Source organism: Trichechus manatus, unplaced genomic scaffold (genome assembly GCF_000243295.1).
Source record: "Trichechus manatus latirostris isolate Lorelei unplaced genomic scaffold, TriManLat1.0 scaffold00001, whole genome shotgun sequence".
NCBI classification, from domain to species: Eukaryota; Metazoa; Chordata; class Mammalia; order Sirenia; family Trichechidae; genus Trichechus; species Trichechus manatus.
The window spans coordinates 16,255,131-16,269,326 of record NW_004443937.1 but is presented as its reverse complement, the minus strand read 5'-3'; the positions used below and the strand labels follow the sequence as shown (position 1 = coordinate 16,269,326).

At 39.0% G+C, this 14,196-nt stretch overlaps 1 protein-coding gene across 6 annotated transcripts; it reads left to right on the top strand.

The window, feature by feature from the left end:
• The first annotated feature begins 474 nt into the window (after window positions 1-474).
• CNBP (CCHC-type zinc finger nucleic acid binding protein) lies at window positions 475-12,966 on the top strand. Of its 6 annotated transcripts, none has more exons than XM_023724656.1 (5): window positions 475-613; window positions 10,400-10,519; window positions 10,637-10,729; window positions 10,914-11,112; window positions 11,968-12,966. In XM_023724656.1, exons 2-5 carry the CDS (start codon window positions 10,417-10,419, stop codon window positions 12,083-12,085), a joined length of 513 nt encoding a protein of 170 aa, XP_023580424.1. In that variant the 5' UTR covers window positions 475-613; window positions 10,400-10,416; the 3' UTR covers window positions 12,086-12,966. The 6 variants fall into 6 exon arrangements, with proteins under 6 accessions (XP_023580424.1, XP_023580284.1, XP_023580378.1 ...); XM_023724516.1 differs by having other exon boundaries at window positions 10,400-10,540; window positions 11,968-12,960; XM_023724610.1 differs by having other exon boundaries at window positions 10,911-11,112; window positions 11,968-12,955.
• The last annotated feature ends 1,230 nt before the right edge of the window (window positions 12,967-14,196 follow it).

Genomic DNA, 14,196 nt, shown 5'->3' with positions numbered 1-14,196 from the left:
ACTCTGAAACAAACTTAGATGTGTGTAACAGAAAATTGGGCCTGGTTCTGAAAGTGTGTCCCGATCGAGTCAAAGGCCTAGGGGTAGACGCTTTCTTCGGAGCCCAAGAAGGGAGAAATCTTCCCTGGTTCCGCGCTAACCACAGTCTCTTCACTGACACCCGTCCCCTGGCAACGATCGTCGCCGGCTGCAGGGAGAGATGGCTACAGCGGGGACTCTCAGAATAGAGGCACACGGTCGGAAGCGCTCCCCCGATGCCTGCTGGGTCCCGTCGCAGAGTGGGACCGGGCTGGGGTCGCGGAGCGGGAAAGGCCGCGCGCGGGGCACGACGGGAAAAGCCACCGCGCGCGGAGGAAGAAGAGCGTCCCGCGCGGCGCTTGGGCTGGGCGGCCCTCTTCACGACGGCTCTGATTGGACCGCCGGTCCCCGCGCGCTGATTGGTTGCGTGGGCGAGGCGGAGGGAGCCGTGCGCAGCGGAGTATGTGGGGCCGTGTGCAGATCCGCGTGTGGCGCAGGCAAGGACTCTGAAAATAAACAGCCGCTATCTTGCGAGCCGCTTTCCCCCGGGCTGCGTCCGAGTCTCCGCTGCTGCGGGTCCGCTCAGACGCCAAAGGTGAGGCCGGAAGTGGGGGCCCGGGCTAGGGGAGCCGCGGGGTGGCCTCTGGCCCGCGGCAGACGAGGGGGTTAGGGAGCGGTGAGGCGGCGATGGCGGCCGTACTTTGGCCTGCGCCGTTGCTGCGTCAGGTGGGAAACTCGGCTGCTGCCGTCGCCTTGGGCCCGGATTCCCGGCCCGCCGCAGTCAGGCAACCCTCCCGCATTTGCTTCCCTCCTAGGAAGCTGGGCCGCCGCGCCTCTGGGCCTCTTCCAGAGCCTAGGCCGCACCGCAGTCCACAGGCTTACGGCGAAAGAGGCCCGGATTTGTGCGCCCTTGGGGTGGAGACCTGGGGCTTCGAGGGTCGCCGAATGAGGGACTGAGGGTCAGTTTGGCGGGAACTTCCTGGCAGGAGGCCGTGTGGTGGGAGAAGGCCCCTAGATGCGGATGGAGGGGGATGGGATGGGTACTTTTGCAGGCCATGTACCGGGGTAGTGGGCCTTGCGGGCCATGTGCCCAGACAAGGTTTCTGGTGGACTTAAAAAAGGTCCTGAAGAAGAGCTTGTGTTTGGGGTGGCAGGGTGCCCTGCAGTGAGGCTTGGGAGCCTTTGGAATTCCGTACGATCTGTACTTTATAGCTTCCTGTTCTTAAGTTTTTATTGCCATTCAAATGCTCTTAATTGTCTTACGTTGCCATTCGAAAAGCGTCTGATAGAATTCGCTTTCCTTGAATCAACATGACTTTAGAGGGGCCGTTTAAAAATCTCATTACCAAAAAAACTCCTAAATTTTTCAAACCTCCAAAACCATAGGATTGGTAGTCTTTATGTTATTTATTGTATTAATTAAGCATTTATAATTTAATCTAGAAATAAAATATGAAATTAGCCAACCTCTATCTGTTTTCAGTAGCGTGAAAACCTATTTTAGGATGGCATAATCGCCCACATTTGGGCTTGGGTGTTGATTTTATTATGGGTAAGGCGTTATCCTTGTTGCCACATGTTAACCACATGGCCTCAGCCACAGGGCAGTTCCAAAGGAAGTGACTATGTCTGATCTTGGAGGGGGGAGGTCTTAAAAAAAAAAAAAAATTCAGTAATGGTCTGTGACTTCAGGTAGTGTGTCTCAGGCATTATTCAGAAGAACTCACATAAAGGGTAGCATAAGCCAAGAGTCTGGATTTGGCTTTTTGATTTTTTTTCTTTTTAAGTAAAAGAGGATCTTCACCCTGCCCCAAATTACAAGGTTTTATGAAAATAGGTTTTTTTTCTTTCCCTATTTGTGTGATGCAACCTTGGAGAGAAACCAGTTAATCTTTGCTTCAGTGAGGTGACCTTAGAATTTAAATTAGCAGCCTCATGTTAATCATTTGTCCAAGCACTACATATTGAGCATAAGGCTTTCAGGGTCTTGAAAAAGATGTATGAAACATAGTCCCTGGCTCCAAGGCTTTTCCTTCCCCTGCAAACCAGTTTTTTTTAAATGCTTGTAAAGAATTATTCTGATCAATGCTTATCAAACTCCTCCAAAGTGCCAGGTAACTAACTAGGTGTGTGCTGTTTTTAGCTTGTTGAGCCTGCTTTTTGTCCACAAGTAAGCTCTCTGTACTAGAGTATAAAAGGAATACTTTGTTAGCTTCCCAAGGACTGAATTGTAAACTTTAAAACATTTCCAAATTGCAGTTACCACTGGGTAACAGTTAAAAAAAAAAAAAAAAAAAAAACCGTGTACTTATCTACATATGTCATATTAGAAAATTTGTGTGTTAGGATCCAAAAAATCCATATTCTGATAACGAGAGGTAATATATCACAAACAGATGTGAAGATTCTAAACTACTTTGAGCTAAATCAGTGGAAAACCAAGGTACATTTCTTTACACTAGCACTTGAGCATCTGGAAACAGGCAGAGTGGTTTCTTTTTTAAGGTATTATAAATTCATTTTGTAATATGATTTTATGACTGTTTGGATTCTTTTTTACATTTAAAATCTAACGATAAATATATGTAGTATGTATATGGGAAAGTACCAAATTGGTGCTTAACAGCAATAGAACCACATTTGACTAATTGGAGTGATTGGTCTATTGGCTAAACACTTGACACAGAGATTTTGCTTTCTTTCCTGCAGGAGTGGGAGTTGTTTTTTTTTTTTTTTTAAATTATTGGCTCCTTTTTTCTTCCTAGCCTCCTGACAATAAAGGAGAGCCAGAAGACTGAGGCCAAGGCATCATAGCTGCTATGTGAACAGTCTTTACATACTGTCTTGCTTAATAGAACTCCTGTTCTGGCAGTGTTAGATGTACTGCAGTAAGGGAGTGCCATTGAGAGATTCCAGTAAGCTCTGCAGCATTTTCATGTTGGAAAAAACTGCTGGAATAATAAAATGAGAGCTTGTAGCCACCAAAATTCAAGTTGTAAGTGGAAGGGTATAGGTACTTAGGAGTGTGAGCATATGTTACAGTGATCACCTGGAGTGGTTCCATAATTACAAATGTGGGTAGTAACTAACGAAATTAGGTTGGTAGTTTTGGGGTGTGTGGTGACACTTCTGCCTTGTAGAATGTTAAGAAAAAAATCTATCTTGGCTTAAAATTCAGGAAAGCTGTGTGATGGTATACTGTGAATAAATTCGTAGTTATGGCTGTGGGCTTTTAAAAAGCGATCAGTTCTACTTTGATTTATCTAAAGAAATACAGAACAAATAACTTTTTGTGTTAAAATTAACATGCTTTTTATAATTGCTTGCTATGTAGTTGTAATGTTGTGTAGTATTTCTGGAGTAGGGTAGCATTTTTGGAGTAGGGATCGAATTGGTACCCTTCTGTTGATAGCATTTTCTTTATCACTTGACCCTAACAATTGGTATCAAAGCTCAAATAATTATACTAATTTATCTTCATTATTAATAGCAGCAGTCGTATCACACTTTTGATACTAAGAACAAAGCCAGTCCATTGCTTAAATCTAATAATCCTTGGTCAAAACTTATAAGTTCCAATGAATAAAACAACCATAAAACTCCTTCTATCCTAGGAAATACATTTAAAATAAGTAATAGGAAAGCCGAGGGTAAAGATCACGTCAGCAAAGTACAGTGGGTATCTGGCCAGCTTTATTGTTTTATATGGTTTTTCTAACACAGCTGTATTCACATTTACTGTACCCTTAGTTATTTTTCCCAAGCTCAGGGTATCCTCGACTCAAACTATGTTGACCTAACTGCAGTAAAACTGTAGTGAAGCTTTGGCGCCCTGAATGCACTCACTGATTACTATGCTCCAGTAAGTCCATTTAGTGTTCCAACATGGTATTGAAACGCTTCATGTTATTGTAACAGAAATTAACTGCTGATACATTGTGCATTACCTACATTCTGGCCGGAATGATGGAGAATAGAGTACAATACTGGGAACAATTCTAGGTCCTTATCCTGGCTTCTGCATTTACTGCCTGACCTTGGTTATTACAGGGCTTTGAACTGGTTCCAGGTCAAACCCCTGCTGAGAATTTGCATTTCTAACAAGTTTCCAGGGGTGCTAATGCTGCTGGTTAGGGACCAGTTCTGAGAACCACTAGTAGAGCAGTGGTTCTCAAAATTTATACGTAAGAATCACCAGGGGATCTTGTTAAAATGTAGATTCTGATTCAGTGTATCTCGTGTGGACATGCAAATTCTCAGCAGAGTTTCCAACCAGAATGAACCAGTTCGAAGCCCTGATTAATCATACCTATTTCTGTCTGCCCTGATTACCTCTGAAGGGCTTTATTAATAGCTGAACATCTACTGTGAGTTAAGTACTTATAAACATATTGTCTATGATCCTTACAAACTTGCATGCATTCTTATTCCTATTTTACTAATAAGAAAACTGAAGATGAGACGAAGTCATTTACCCAAAGCCTTACAACTAGGAAGTTCTAGAATCAGAGTTTCAACAGTCTAGCTGTTAGTCCTCTGCAGAACTGCTCCACAGGGTTTCCAAAGCTATAAATCTTTACAGAAACAGACTACCATATCTTTCTCCTATGGAGCAGCTAGTGAGTTTGAACCAGTGATCTTTCGGTTAGTAGCCAAGAGCTTTAACCACTGTGCCACTAGGCCTCCTTTGTAGCTCATACCACCTCTTTAAGTGAGGTTGATGTCATGAAAATTTGATACACAGAAATTGAAAATTAGAAACAAATATCTGATTTCTGGTAGTTGAAAATGTGAACCCACTTGGAAATCATCCATTTTTTCTCTAAGCGCTTCTCCATTCCATCAGAAGTTATGAGTTGGGAGGAGATGACAAATGAGTATACGCAGAGGTAGCACCACTCTAAGCCTGCTTTTATGTAGACGTTGGACCGAGTTCTAATCAAAGTCCACCTGTAAGCAATCTAGTTTAATTGGGAGAAATACAGAAAGGAAAGAATAATTACATAAGCAGAGGACATAAACCCTTATCCTTTTAAATTGAGTACAAGGCACCCCAGTGTAACAATTCTTACTACAATTCAGTTTTTATTGTAAAATATATATCACAAAAATTTGCTGTTTCGGCAGTCTTAAGTGTACAGTTCAGGAACATGAATCACATTCACCGTGCTCTGCAACTGTCACCACTATCCATTTCACAAATCCATTTTAATATCACCCTTTTACAAATATGGACAGAGGGCTCGAGTGTCTTTTCTGAGGTAACACAGCAAGTGGTTAAGCTGAGATTCAAACTCAGGATTACCTGTGGTCCTGAAATCTTTCTGCTGTGTCAGGATACATCAGTGTAAGTATATCAGTGGATTTTAGCAGCAAAAGGAAGAGAATATATACTCTTTTGCTGCTTGGTGACACAGTGAAAATACAGTATTTTGATTTTCATCTGATATTAGTATATATGTTTTGTAGCATTTTGTAAAGTAATTACTGAGGTCTGGCTGCTTGTGAATTCTTGGAATAATGGGAAGAGCCTTGAACAGCAAGTTAGGGATTCTGGCCCTGCTGCTGGCTGTTTTTAGTGACTTTAGATGAATGTTTCTCAGTCAAATGTGCATATAGTACTAGATAATCTGGAATAAATATTTTTCAATTTTATTAAATTCAATTTTTTCCTTGTTTCTCCCAGTCTTAGCTTTAGTATAGATTGGCAGCCTGAAAAGAACATTTGTAAGTGGAAGTTAATGCTGTTTTGGGCCATTTTTCTTTTTAATCAGGAATATCTTTGAGCAAAAAAACAAATCCCTTGTCTGTGAGTCGATTCCGACTCATAGTGACTCTATAGAACAAGAGTAGAACTGCCCACAGGGTTTCCAAGGAGTGGCTGGTGGATTTGAACTGCTGAGTTTTTGGTTAGCAGCCAAGGTTTTAACCACTGCTCCACCAGGGCTTCGGTCTTTAAAGCAGTGGGCCTTGATCCCTTTGAGAAGTTGAAAACTGTAGTCTCTAAAAATTCGTTTGCACAGAATCTTACCTGTGTTTCAGGAAGCTGGGAGTTCCAGAGAGTGAGTCAGTCCTTCATGAATACATAATTGAAAAAACCAGTTGCCGTCTTGTTGACTCCAACTCCTGGTGACCACATTTGTGTAAGAGTAGAACTGCGCTTCATAGGTTTTCAGTGGCTGGTTTTTTGGAAGTAGATTGCCAAGCCTTTTTCTGAGGCACTTCTGCGTGAACTCAAACCTTCAACCTTTCGGTTATAGCCATGCACTTGTTTGGACCATTATTTTAAAAATTAATGATGCAATAATTCTTGTGAGTGGTAACAGAAATTTAGGTATTTGACTGTTGGTGCTTGATTAGATTGGGCTGGGTCTCTATAAGATGCACAATTGGTTTCATTCAACAAATGATTATTAGAAACCCTTCCCCCTAGACTGAAGGAAGCAATTAAAATACTGAGTTACATAACTGCTGCTAAAAGGATAAATACATGAGGTGCTATGCTGATTCAAAGGTGAATTACTACTTGGTCTCTCCCCTCAAGGAATATGATAAAAGGCAATATGGCAGTGCTATCGGACAGATACTAACAAAGCTCCCTGGGTCTTGATAGGAAGGAGAGTTCCAGGCTGGGTGATGTCAGATTCTTTTATAGAATTGCCATTTGAATTGGCCCTCGAAGGTTGGAAAAGATTGTGACAGGTGGACAGGACCATACAGCAAAATTCCAGCCAAGAGCGGTCACGGAGCCATTAATTCTCCGCTCAGATTTTGTCTTAACCTCACTGTCTCTAGTTTTAATAAGAAATAGTATTAAATTCTTTAAAGACCTTTTAACTAAATAAATTTTTGTATACAAGGTGTATATTAACACGGGTAACTGCCTCTTAGGATAGGTAGCATGCCTCGAAAAACATAGCAGGACCCAGTTGGTTTAATGGGTTATTAAAGAGACAAGTCCATCACAAGGGACCAGAGTGAAAGCATAGACTAGCTGATTCACTGTTTATAACTGGTTTGGCCAAGATGGTGGAGAAAGCAGATTGCATACACATTACTTAAACCCACTGGAGAGACCTATTTAAAAAGCCTGTGTCTTAGCTGATGATGGGTCTTTCGGATGTTAATGGTTAATGTTTTTTCCCTTTAAGACTTACTAGGTTTTTGTTTTTTTACCTTAATTTACTTTAGAAAACAAAATTATATGAGGCTAATATTTGCTGATGGGCCAACCAAACATTCAAAACTATACTGTTACAAAGTATGAAATTCTTCCTATGCCACTGAGTTGTGCCTTTTCTCAGAATAGTTTAATTACAATCTTGTAAGATACTTTGTTAACTAGATTATTTTGTATCTAAGTGGAGAAATACTGCTTTCTCTAAATGTCGTTTATAGTTTATACCCAAATGATCACGTTTTTAACCAGCTTTCAGTTGGGAGTTAGGAGGTAGAGTCTAATATGCAATCTTACAATGTCATTTTAGCTAATTGTCTCCTTTCCAGAAATAGTTCTTTTCCTGTCTTTTTTTCCTCTTTACACTGGAGCTAGGTGTCCCACAAATAGAGGTAAACAGAAGGCAAAATGAAGAAAGAGAAACAGTTCGTGGAAAAAATCTTCAGATTGATTAAATCAGTTCTTGAGTAATTAATTTTAAGTAATATTTCTATGCCAAAGATAAACCTAAAATTATAACTGCCAGCTTTATTTCACTGATTAACTGCAGTGATTTATTATAACGTTGCTTTTCCTTTGTACGTTGCAATTATAAAATAAAGAAGAGGTCTTTTTTTGAAAAAAAAAAAAAAAAGTCTGAAGCGGAGATTATGGTAGGAGCTATCATTTCTTGAGCTCTAGAAATGCATATTGAATATTGGATTGTCAGAATTCTGCTTGTCTTTTCTAAAAGGTAAGTATCTTGTTTAAATATTGTAAAATATTCAAGATTTGTCAAATTGCCTGGATTACATTGTCAAAGGACATATCATAATTTCTTTGTAATAGTTAAATGTGTTCAAATGATCTGACCAAACTGGAGAATAGATGAACAATGAAGAAAATAGGGATAGGAGGAAGAGGTGCCATAAACAGCTTTTTTCTTTGACCATATTATATGCCATTCTTTTTTTTTTTTCTTTTAAATTACTTTCTACTGCTAGATTTTTAAAAATATTTTATTGTGTTTAAGGTGACAGTTTATACAGCAATTTAGGTTTCCATTTAACAATTTCTATACACATTATTCAGTGGTATGGTTATATTGTTCACAATGTGTCATTATTCTCATTGCGTTCTGGTTGCACCATTTCTAGTGCTATAGTTTTCCTGCCCCCTTACCATTTCATCTTTGCTTCAGAGTAATTTTTGACCCTTTGGTCTCCTATAGTAGGTTTTTTTGTTGTTGTTGTTTAAAGAAGTTTTTAAAGAAGGTCATTACTCAGGTGTAGTAGTCTTTATTTTATGATCCAGTCTGTATGCTGATCATTTTTTAGCTTGACTATTCTCTGGTGGAAACCAGTACCTCACTTAATTTAGAATGCTAACATTAGTAATAGTGTAAGAACAGTTACAAAGCAAATCTAACCTCAGATTCTGTAAAAATACATTTTTTAATCTCCTTCAGTGGCTAATTTCTTTTGATTAGAATTGTGCATTATACATTGGAATCACTGAACTACAAGTATTCCATGCATCCAGATCTGTTTTTCTTTGTAATATGTTCATATAGCAAGTGGCAAGAGTTGATAGATTCTTTGAAAATTTGATTCCGGAGAGTTGGGATAAGTGAGTATTGGCATCTTTTGAATGTTTTTGACAGTGGAAACTTTTTGAAACAGTGAAAACAGTTACTGAAAGAGTTACATTTTTCTAAATGCCGGGTGGTTTTTTGGTGCTTGAAAAAGAGCGAAAGAGACTGTGTGGCTGATATGGCTAATTTTACTATCCAGTCAATCTCTGCATTAGGTTGAAACAATATGGTGTTTTTGTTTTTAGCTAGTTTATTTTTTTAAAAGCCACTTGACTAGGAATAGCCTCAGTTTATTTTTAGATTGTTATGTAAAGTGTAAAATACATTTGATTTAGTGGGAGTTTTTAATTTTATTTTAGTGGTAACTAATAAAGGAATCAGTTCGAATCCACCAGGTGCTCCTTGGAAACCCTGTGGGGCAGTTCTACTCTGTCCTGTAGGGTCCCTATGAGTCGGAATCGACTCGACGGCAACAGGTTTGGGTTTTTTTTTGGTTTAATAAAGGAATCTATTGTGGAATTCCAAATAGCCTTATTTTAAATCTAAAATTACATTGCAGAAAAATGTGGTATAAGGAGGAAGAAAGAAGGTCCCAGTGCTATAGGTGCTATTATTTTGATGTACCGCTTTCTGGTCATTTTTCTAATATTTTAAAATACATTTGTCTTCTCTAAAGATAACATTCGTGTCTTTTTTTTTTTTTTTTTAAATCCATTCTAAAGAATATCTCAATTAGCAAGCATTTGAGTGCTGTCGTATAACTAAGGGACTATGTTAGGTGCTAAGGTTTGAGAGAGATTATTTTTCTTCACCCACCCCTCACTCCCCAAATCTATAGCTATAGCTCCATTGGTTTGGCTTATTCCAGTTTTTGAACAGTAAATGACTTCTGTTTGCCCAAAATAAAGCTACTGGATTATAACCATGAAAACGTGTCCAGTAGGTTGGATCTAGAATGAATTACTATTCCTTATGTCCAGTAATGGAAGTTCATTGACACTAACCCTGTAAATCTCATCCCGTCACTCTGTCAGTAACTGTATTAATCTATATGGGTTCATCTTAATGGTTTTAAAGATAAATTTTATGAAAAGATACACAGTGTTTTATAATGTTTTTTCCCCACCTTTAATATATCTTTATGTATATATATATATAAAATTTTCATTTAGAATGTAAGAGAATTCGAGCAAGGAGGGGGACATCAAATTTGGGGTAAACCCATTGCCATCAAGTTGATTCCAATTCATGGTGACCCCATGTATTACAGAGAACTATACTCCATAAGGTTTTCTTGACTGTAATCTTTATGGAAACAGATTGCAGACCTTTCTTCCATGGCACCTCTGGGTGGGTTTGAACCACCAACCTTTCAGTTAGTAGTTGAGCTCCTAACCATTTGTGCCGCCTAAGGCCTTCTATTAATGTATCTTAATTACCCATGTTAATACATAAAAGTTAATATTTTATAATAGGTATATAATGGTTAAGCATATAGACTTGTGATAATTTTTCTAAACAATATATTGGCAGACTTTTTCCTGGAATAATTTTCTAAAAATACAGTTAAAGGGGGATTAAAAGTGAAAAATAATTGCAGGTGGTTTAATGTTACCATTTTTAATATTTAGAAGACATAACTGCAGCCATGAGCAGCAATGAGTGCTTCAAGTGTGGGCGATCTGGCCACTGGGCTCGGGAATGTCCTACTGGAGGAGGCCGTGGTCGTGGAATGAGAAGCCGTGGCAGAGGTGGTTTTACCTCGGATAGAGGTATTTTGTCGAATAAAAAAAATTGAAGTATTTCAATATTTATTAGTATCAAGACTCGTCTGATTAGCCAAATTCTTTTGTTTTTGCTCAAAATAGGTTTCCAGTTTGTTTCCTCGTCTCTTCCAGACATCTGTTATCGCTGTGGTGAGTCTGGTCATCTTGCCAAGGATTGTGACCTTCAGGAGGATGGTAAGTATTTAACACTTCCTTTTCCTACCCTACTAGAACTAGGAGAGGTGAGCATGTACTACTGCAGCATAGCACTGGGAAGGATTTTCCCCTTTTGAGGTTCTGTATTGTGTAGTTTAAAATGTAGCAATGCTTTTGTAAAGGTTTTATAGTCTTGGTCTGCTTCTTTTCCTTATTGTTGAAGCCTGCTATAACTGCGGTAGAGGTGGTCACATTGCCAAGGACTGCAAGGAGCCCAAGAGAGAGCGAGAGCAGTGCTGCTACAACTGTGGCAAACCAGGCCATCTTGCTCGTGACTGTGACCATGCTGATGAGCAGAAGTGCTATTCTTGTGGCGAATTTGGACACATTCAAAAAGACTGCACCAAAGTGAAGTGCTATAGGTAAGTTATTAAAATGTTGGTAGAAGAAGCTCATTGCAGAAATTGTGTAGATGAATTCGCTATAAACAGAAGCACCTTTTGGATTAGTACATTCAGTGAAATTTCAGTTGAGACTAGATAAGACTGATTTTTGACATTTACAACCAGCAACCTATCTTCACAGCAGTCCGTGTTCTACCATGATAGCTTGTGGCTTATGGCAACTGGACAGAACATACAACTGTGGGATCTTAGAACTTAAAAAATATGAATGTTATATTGTAATATTTGAAGCTTGCGGAGACCCCCCTCCCCCAAAAAAAACCAGTTAGCCATTCTAGAATGCCCTCCGAAAACGTCTCTGACTAGTCCAATCCCAGTTGCCTTTCCATTCTCAGAGACTGTTTTTCTAGGAATTAATTTATTAATGTATTGTGTAATTAGTATGTATAAATATTAGTTTGTCATGTAAGCAGAAGTCTTTTGCTTGTTTGTGAATGTGACCTACAGTGAACTGCACATTTTTAAAGCATACAGTTGCATAAATTTTGTCACATACACACCCGTGAAACCTTAGGCATTAATTTCCAAAAAAAAAAACCAGTGGATCTTGGCCACTATTTTGGTCTTCATGTTGGTTGATGTCTTATGGAGAAAATTTGAGTTTTATGGCTTAGGCTGTACAGTTGAGAGTAGCTCTGTTGTTTATTCTTTCTATCATTGTTTTCAGGTTTAGAGATTAATGGTGAGATATATTGTTTAAAACAGAAAAATGCTAAGCTTGTTGTGACTTTTTGTTCTGCAGCGTCTGTTGCATTGGTAGGCAGATTTACATTTTCTGAACACCAGTGTGAAAACTCTTGATTTCTTTTTTAGGTGTGGTGAAACTGGTCATGTAGCCATCAACTGCAGCAAGACAAGTGAAGTCAACTGTTACCGCTGTGGCGAGTCAGGGCACCTTGCACGGGAATGCACAATTGAGGCTACAGCTTAATTATTTTCCTTTGTCGCCCCTCCTTTTTCTGATTGATGGTTGTATTATTTTCTCTGAATCCTCTTCACTGGCCAAAGGTTGGCAGATAGAGGCTACTCCCAGGCCAGTGAGCTTTACTTGCCGTGTAAAAGGAGGAAAGGGGTGGAAAAAAATCGACTTTCTGCATTTAACTACAAAAAAAAAAGTTTATGTTTAGTTTGGTAGAGGTGTTATGTATAATGCTTTGTTAAAGAACCCCCTTTCTGCGCCACTGGTGAATAGGGATTAATGAATGGGAAGCGTTGAGTCAGACCAGTAAGCCCGTTCTGGGTTTCTTGAAGTGTTCCCATGTAGGAGGCAAAACCAGTTCTGGAAGTGTCTATGAACTTCTGTAAGTAACTTTAATTTTAGCATAATGATGGCCTTGGATTGTCTGACCTCAGTAGCTATTAAATAACATCAAGTAACATCTGTATCAGGCCCTACATAGAACATTCAGTTGAGTGGGAGTAAACAAAAAAAGACAAACACGTGTGTTAATGTCTACGCGAGAGAGAAATCAGGATAAAAGCCTAAACAGAAACAACTTCATCACAGAGTTGATGCTGGATATACACATGGTGATGGCAAAGGTTTAGAACACATTTTTTTCAAAGACTAAAACCCAGAGTAAACATCGATGCTCAGAGCTAGCATAATTTGGAGCTATTCAGGAATTGCAGAGAAATGCATTTTCACAGAAATCAAGATGTTATTTTTGTATACTATATCACTTAGACAACTGTGTTTCATTTGCTGTAATCAGTTTTTTAAAGTCAGATGGAAAAAGCGACTGAAGTCCTAGAAAATAGAAATGTAATTTTAAACTATCCAATAAAGCTGGAGGAGGAAGGGGAGTTTGACTAAAGTTCTTTTTGTTTGTTTCAAATTTTCATTAATGTATATAGTGCAAAATGCCATATTAAAGAGGGGAATGTGGAGGACTGAAAGCTGACAGTTTGGACTTTTCTTTCTATGCTAACTCAGTCATGTCTTCAGTAAAGAAAAGCAGCCATTAAAAGGAAGCATAGGGTTTAAATACTTGTCAGTTGTTCTGCAGGGGTATAGAATATTTAATACTTCTTTGTATGCCATTATAATGCCCTCTAGTTTTATGTTCATCTTGAACTATTTTTTAATACCATTGCTGTGTTTCAGCATTATCAAATTTTTCCTGGGCTTCATAAGGGCTTGAAATGTTAGATTCCTTGATTTTCTGGGATTTGAAATGGACCTTAAAAATCATCTGGTTTAATGGGCTCACTTTATAGATGAGTTATTAGAAGTCTAACTTGCTTGAAAGATATGTGTCTAGTTTGAGCCCACAACTCCAAGTATCCTTCTTACCCCATGCCCCCTCCCCCACAACTAAATACAGTTAGCGTATACTTTTACAACTTCATTTTCCCCTCCACACTGCCACGTCATTTCTCACCGTGGGTTTATTGTGTGCTTTACATCCTCCATGTAGAGTTCTGGTCAATTTGTGATGATAAATCGCTTGTTGGTGTCTCAGCTGTGCTGTGCACAGTCCAGCTTTGTCAGAATAATAGTCCAAGGCAAAGACTTATTTCTGAGGATGTCACTGCTAAATATAATTAGAGGTTGGGGGTAGTATACATAGGGTCATTTACACCACAGTTTCTGGCCTCATGTAGGAAAACTCAAAACAGCAAATGAGATATGCTGTGGCACTTTAGGTCACCTTATTTCTGATTAATGATAGTATTTTTCTTTCTCCTGTGTTAAACACAGCTTTATGTTTTGGGAAGGGAGAAGGCAGGGAGGCTTTGTTAAAATTTAGAACTGCTTTGCTTCACACAGCCATTCATTGTGCTCCATTTGTAGAACCTAGCTGGGCTTTGTATTGAGATCTTTGATACACGTAATTAAGTATCTCTCAGCAGACCACAAAGTGTCCCTTCAGAAGATAGAATTTATTCGCATTGACCTTGGTGACTGAGCAAATGCAACATGAAAATACATTTTATAAGGAAATCAATCTAATTATAAAACCCAGTGTGCAGTTTATGTAGGAATTAATGTTTTGTTGTGAGACTTGATTTTAAGGTACTTTTTATTATTTTTATTTT

What these genes read in the sequence shown, in the direction of transcription:
- CNBP (XM_023724421.1), top strand. Translation starts at nt 10,417, where the DNA reads ATGAGCAGCAATGAGTGCTTCAAGTGTGGGCGATCTGGCCACTGGGCT. An exon ending in TGGTTTTACCTCGGATAGAG is followed by an intron (nt 10,541 to 10,636) that starts GTATTTTGTCGA and finishes TGCTCAAAATAG; the next exon opens with GTTTCCAGTTTGTTTCCTCG. An exon ending in ACCAAAGTGAAGTGCTATAG is followed by an intron (nt 11,113 to 11,967) that starts GTAAGTTATTAA and finishes TTTCTTTTTTAG; the next exon opens with GTGTGGTGAAACTGGTCATG.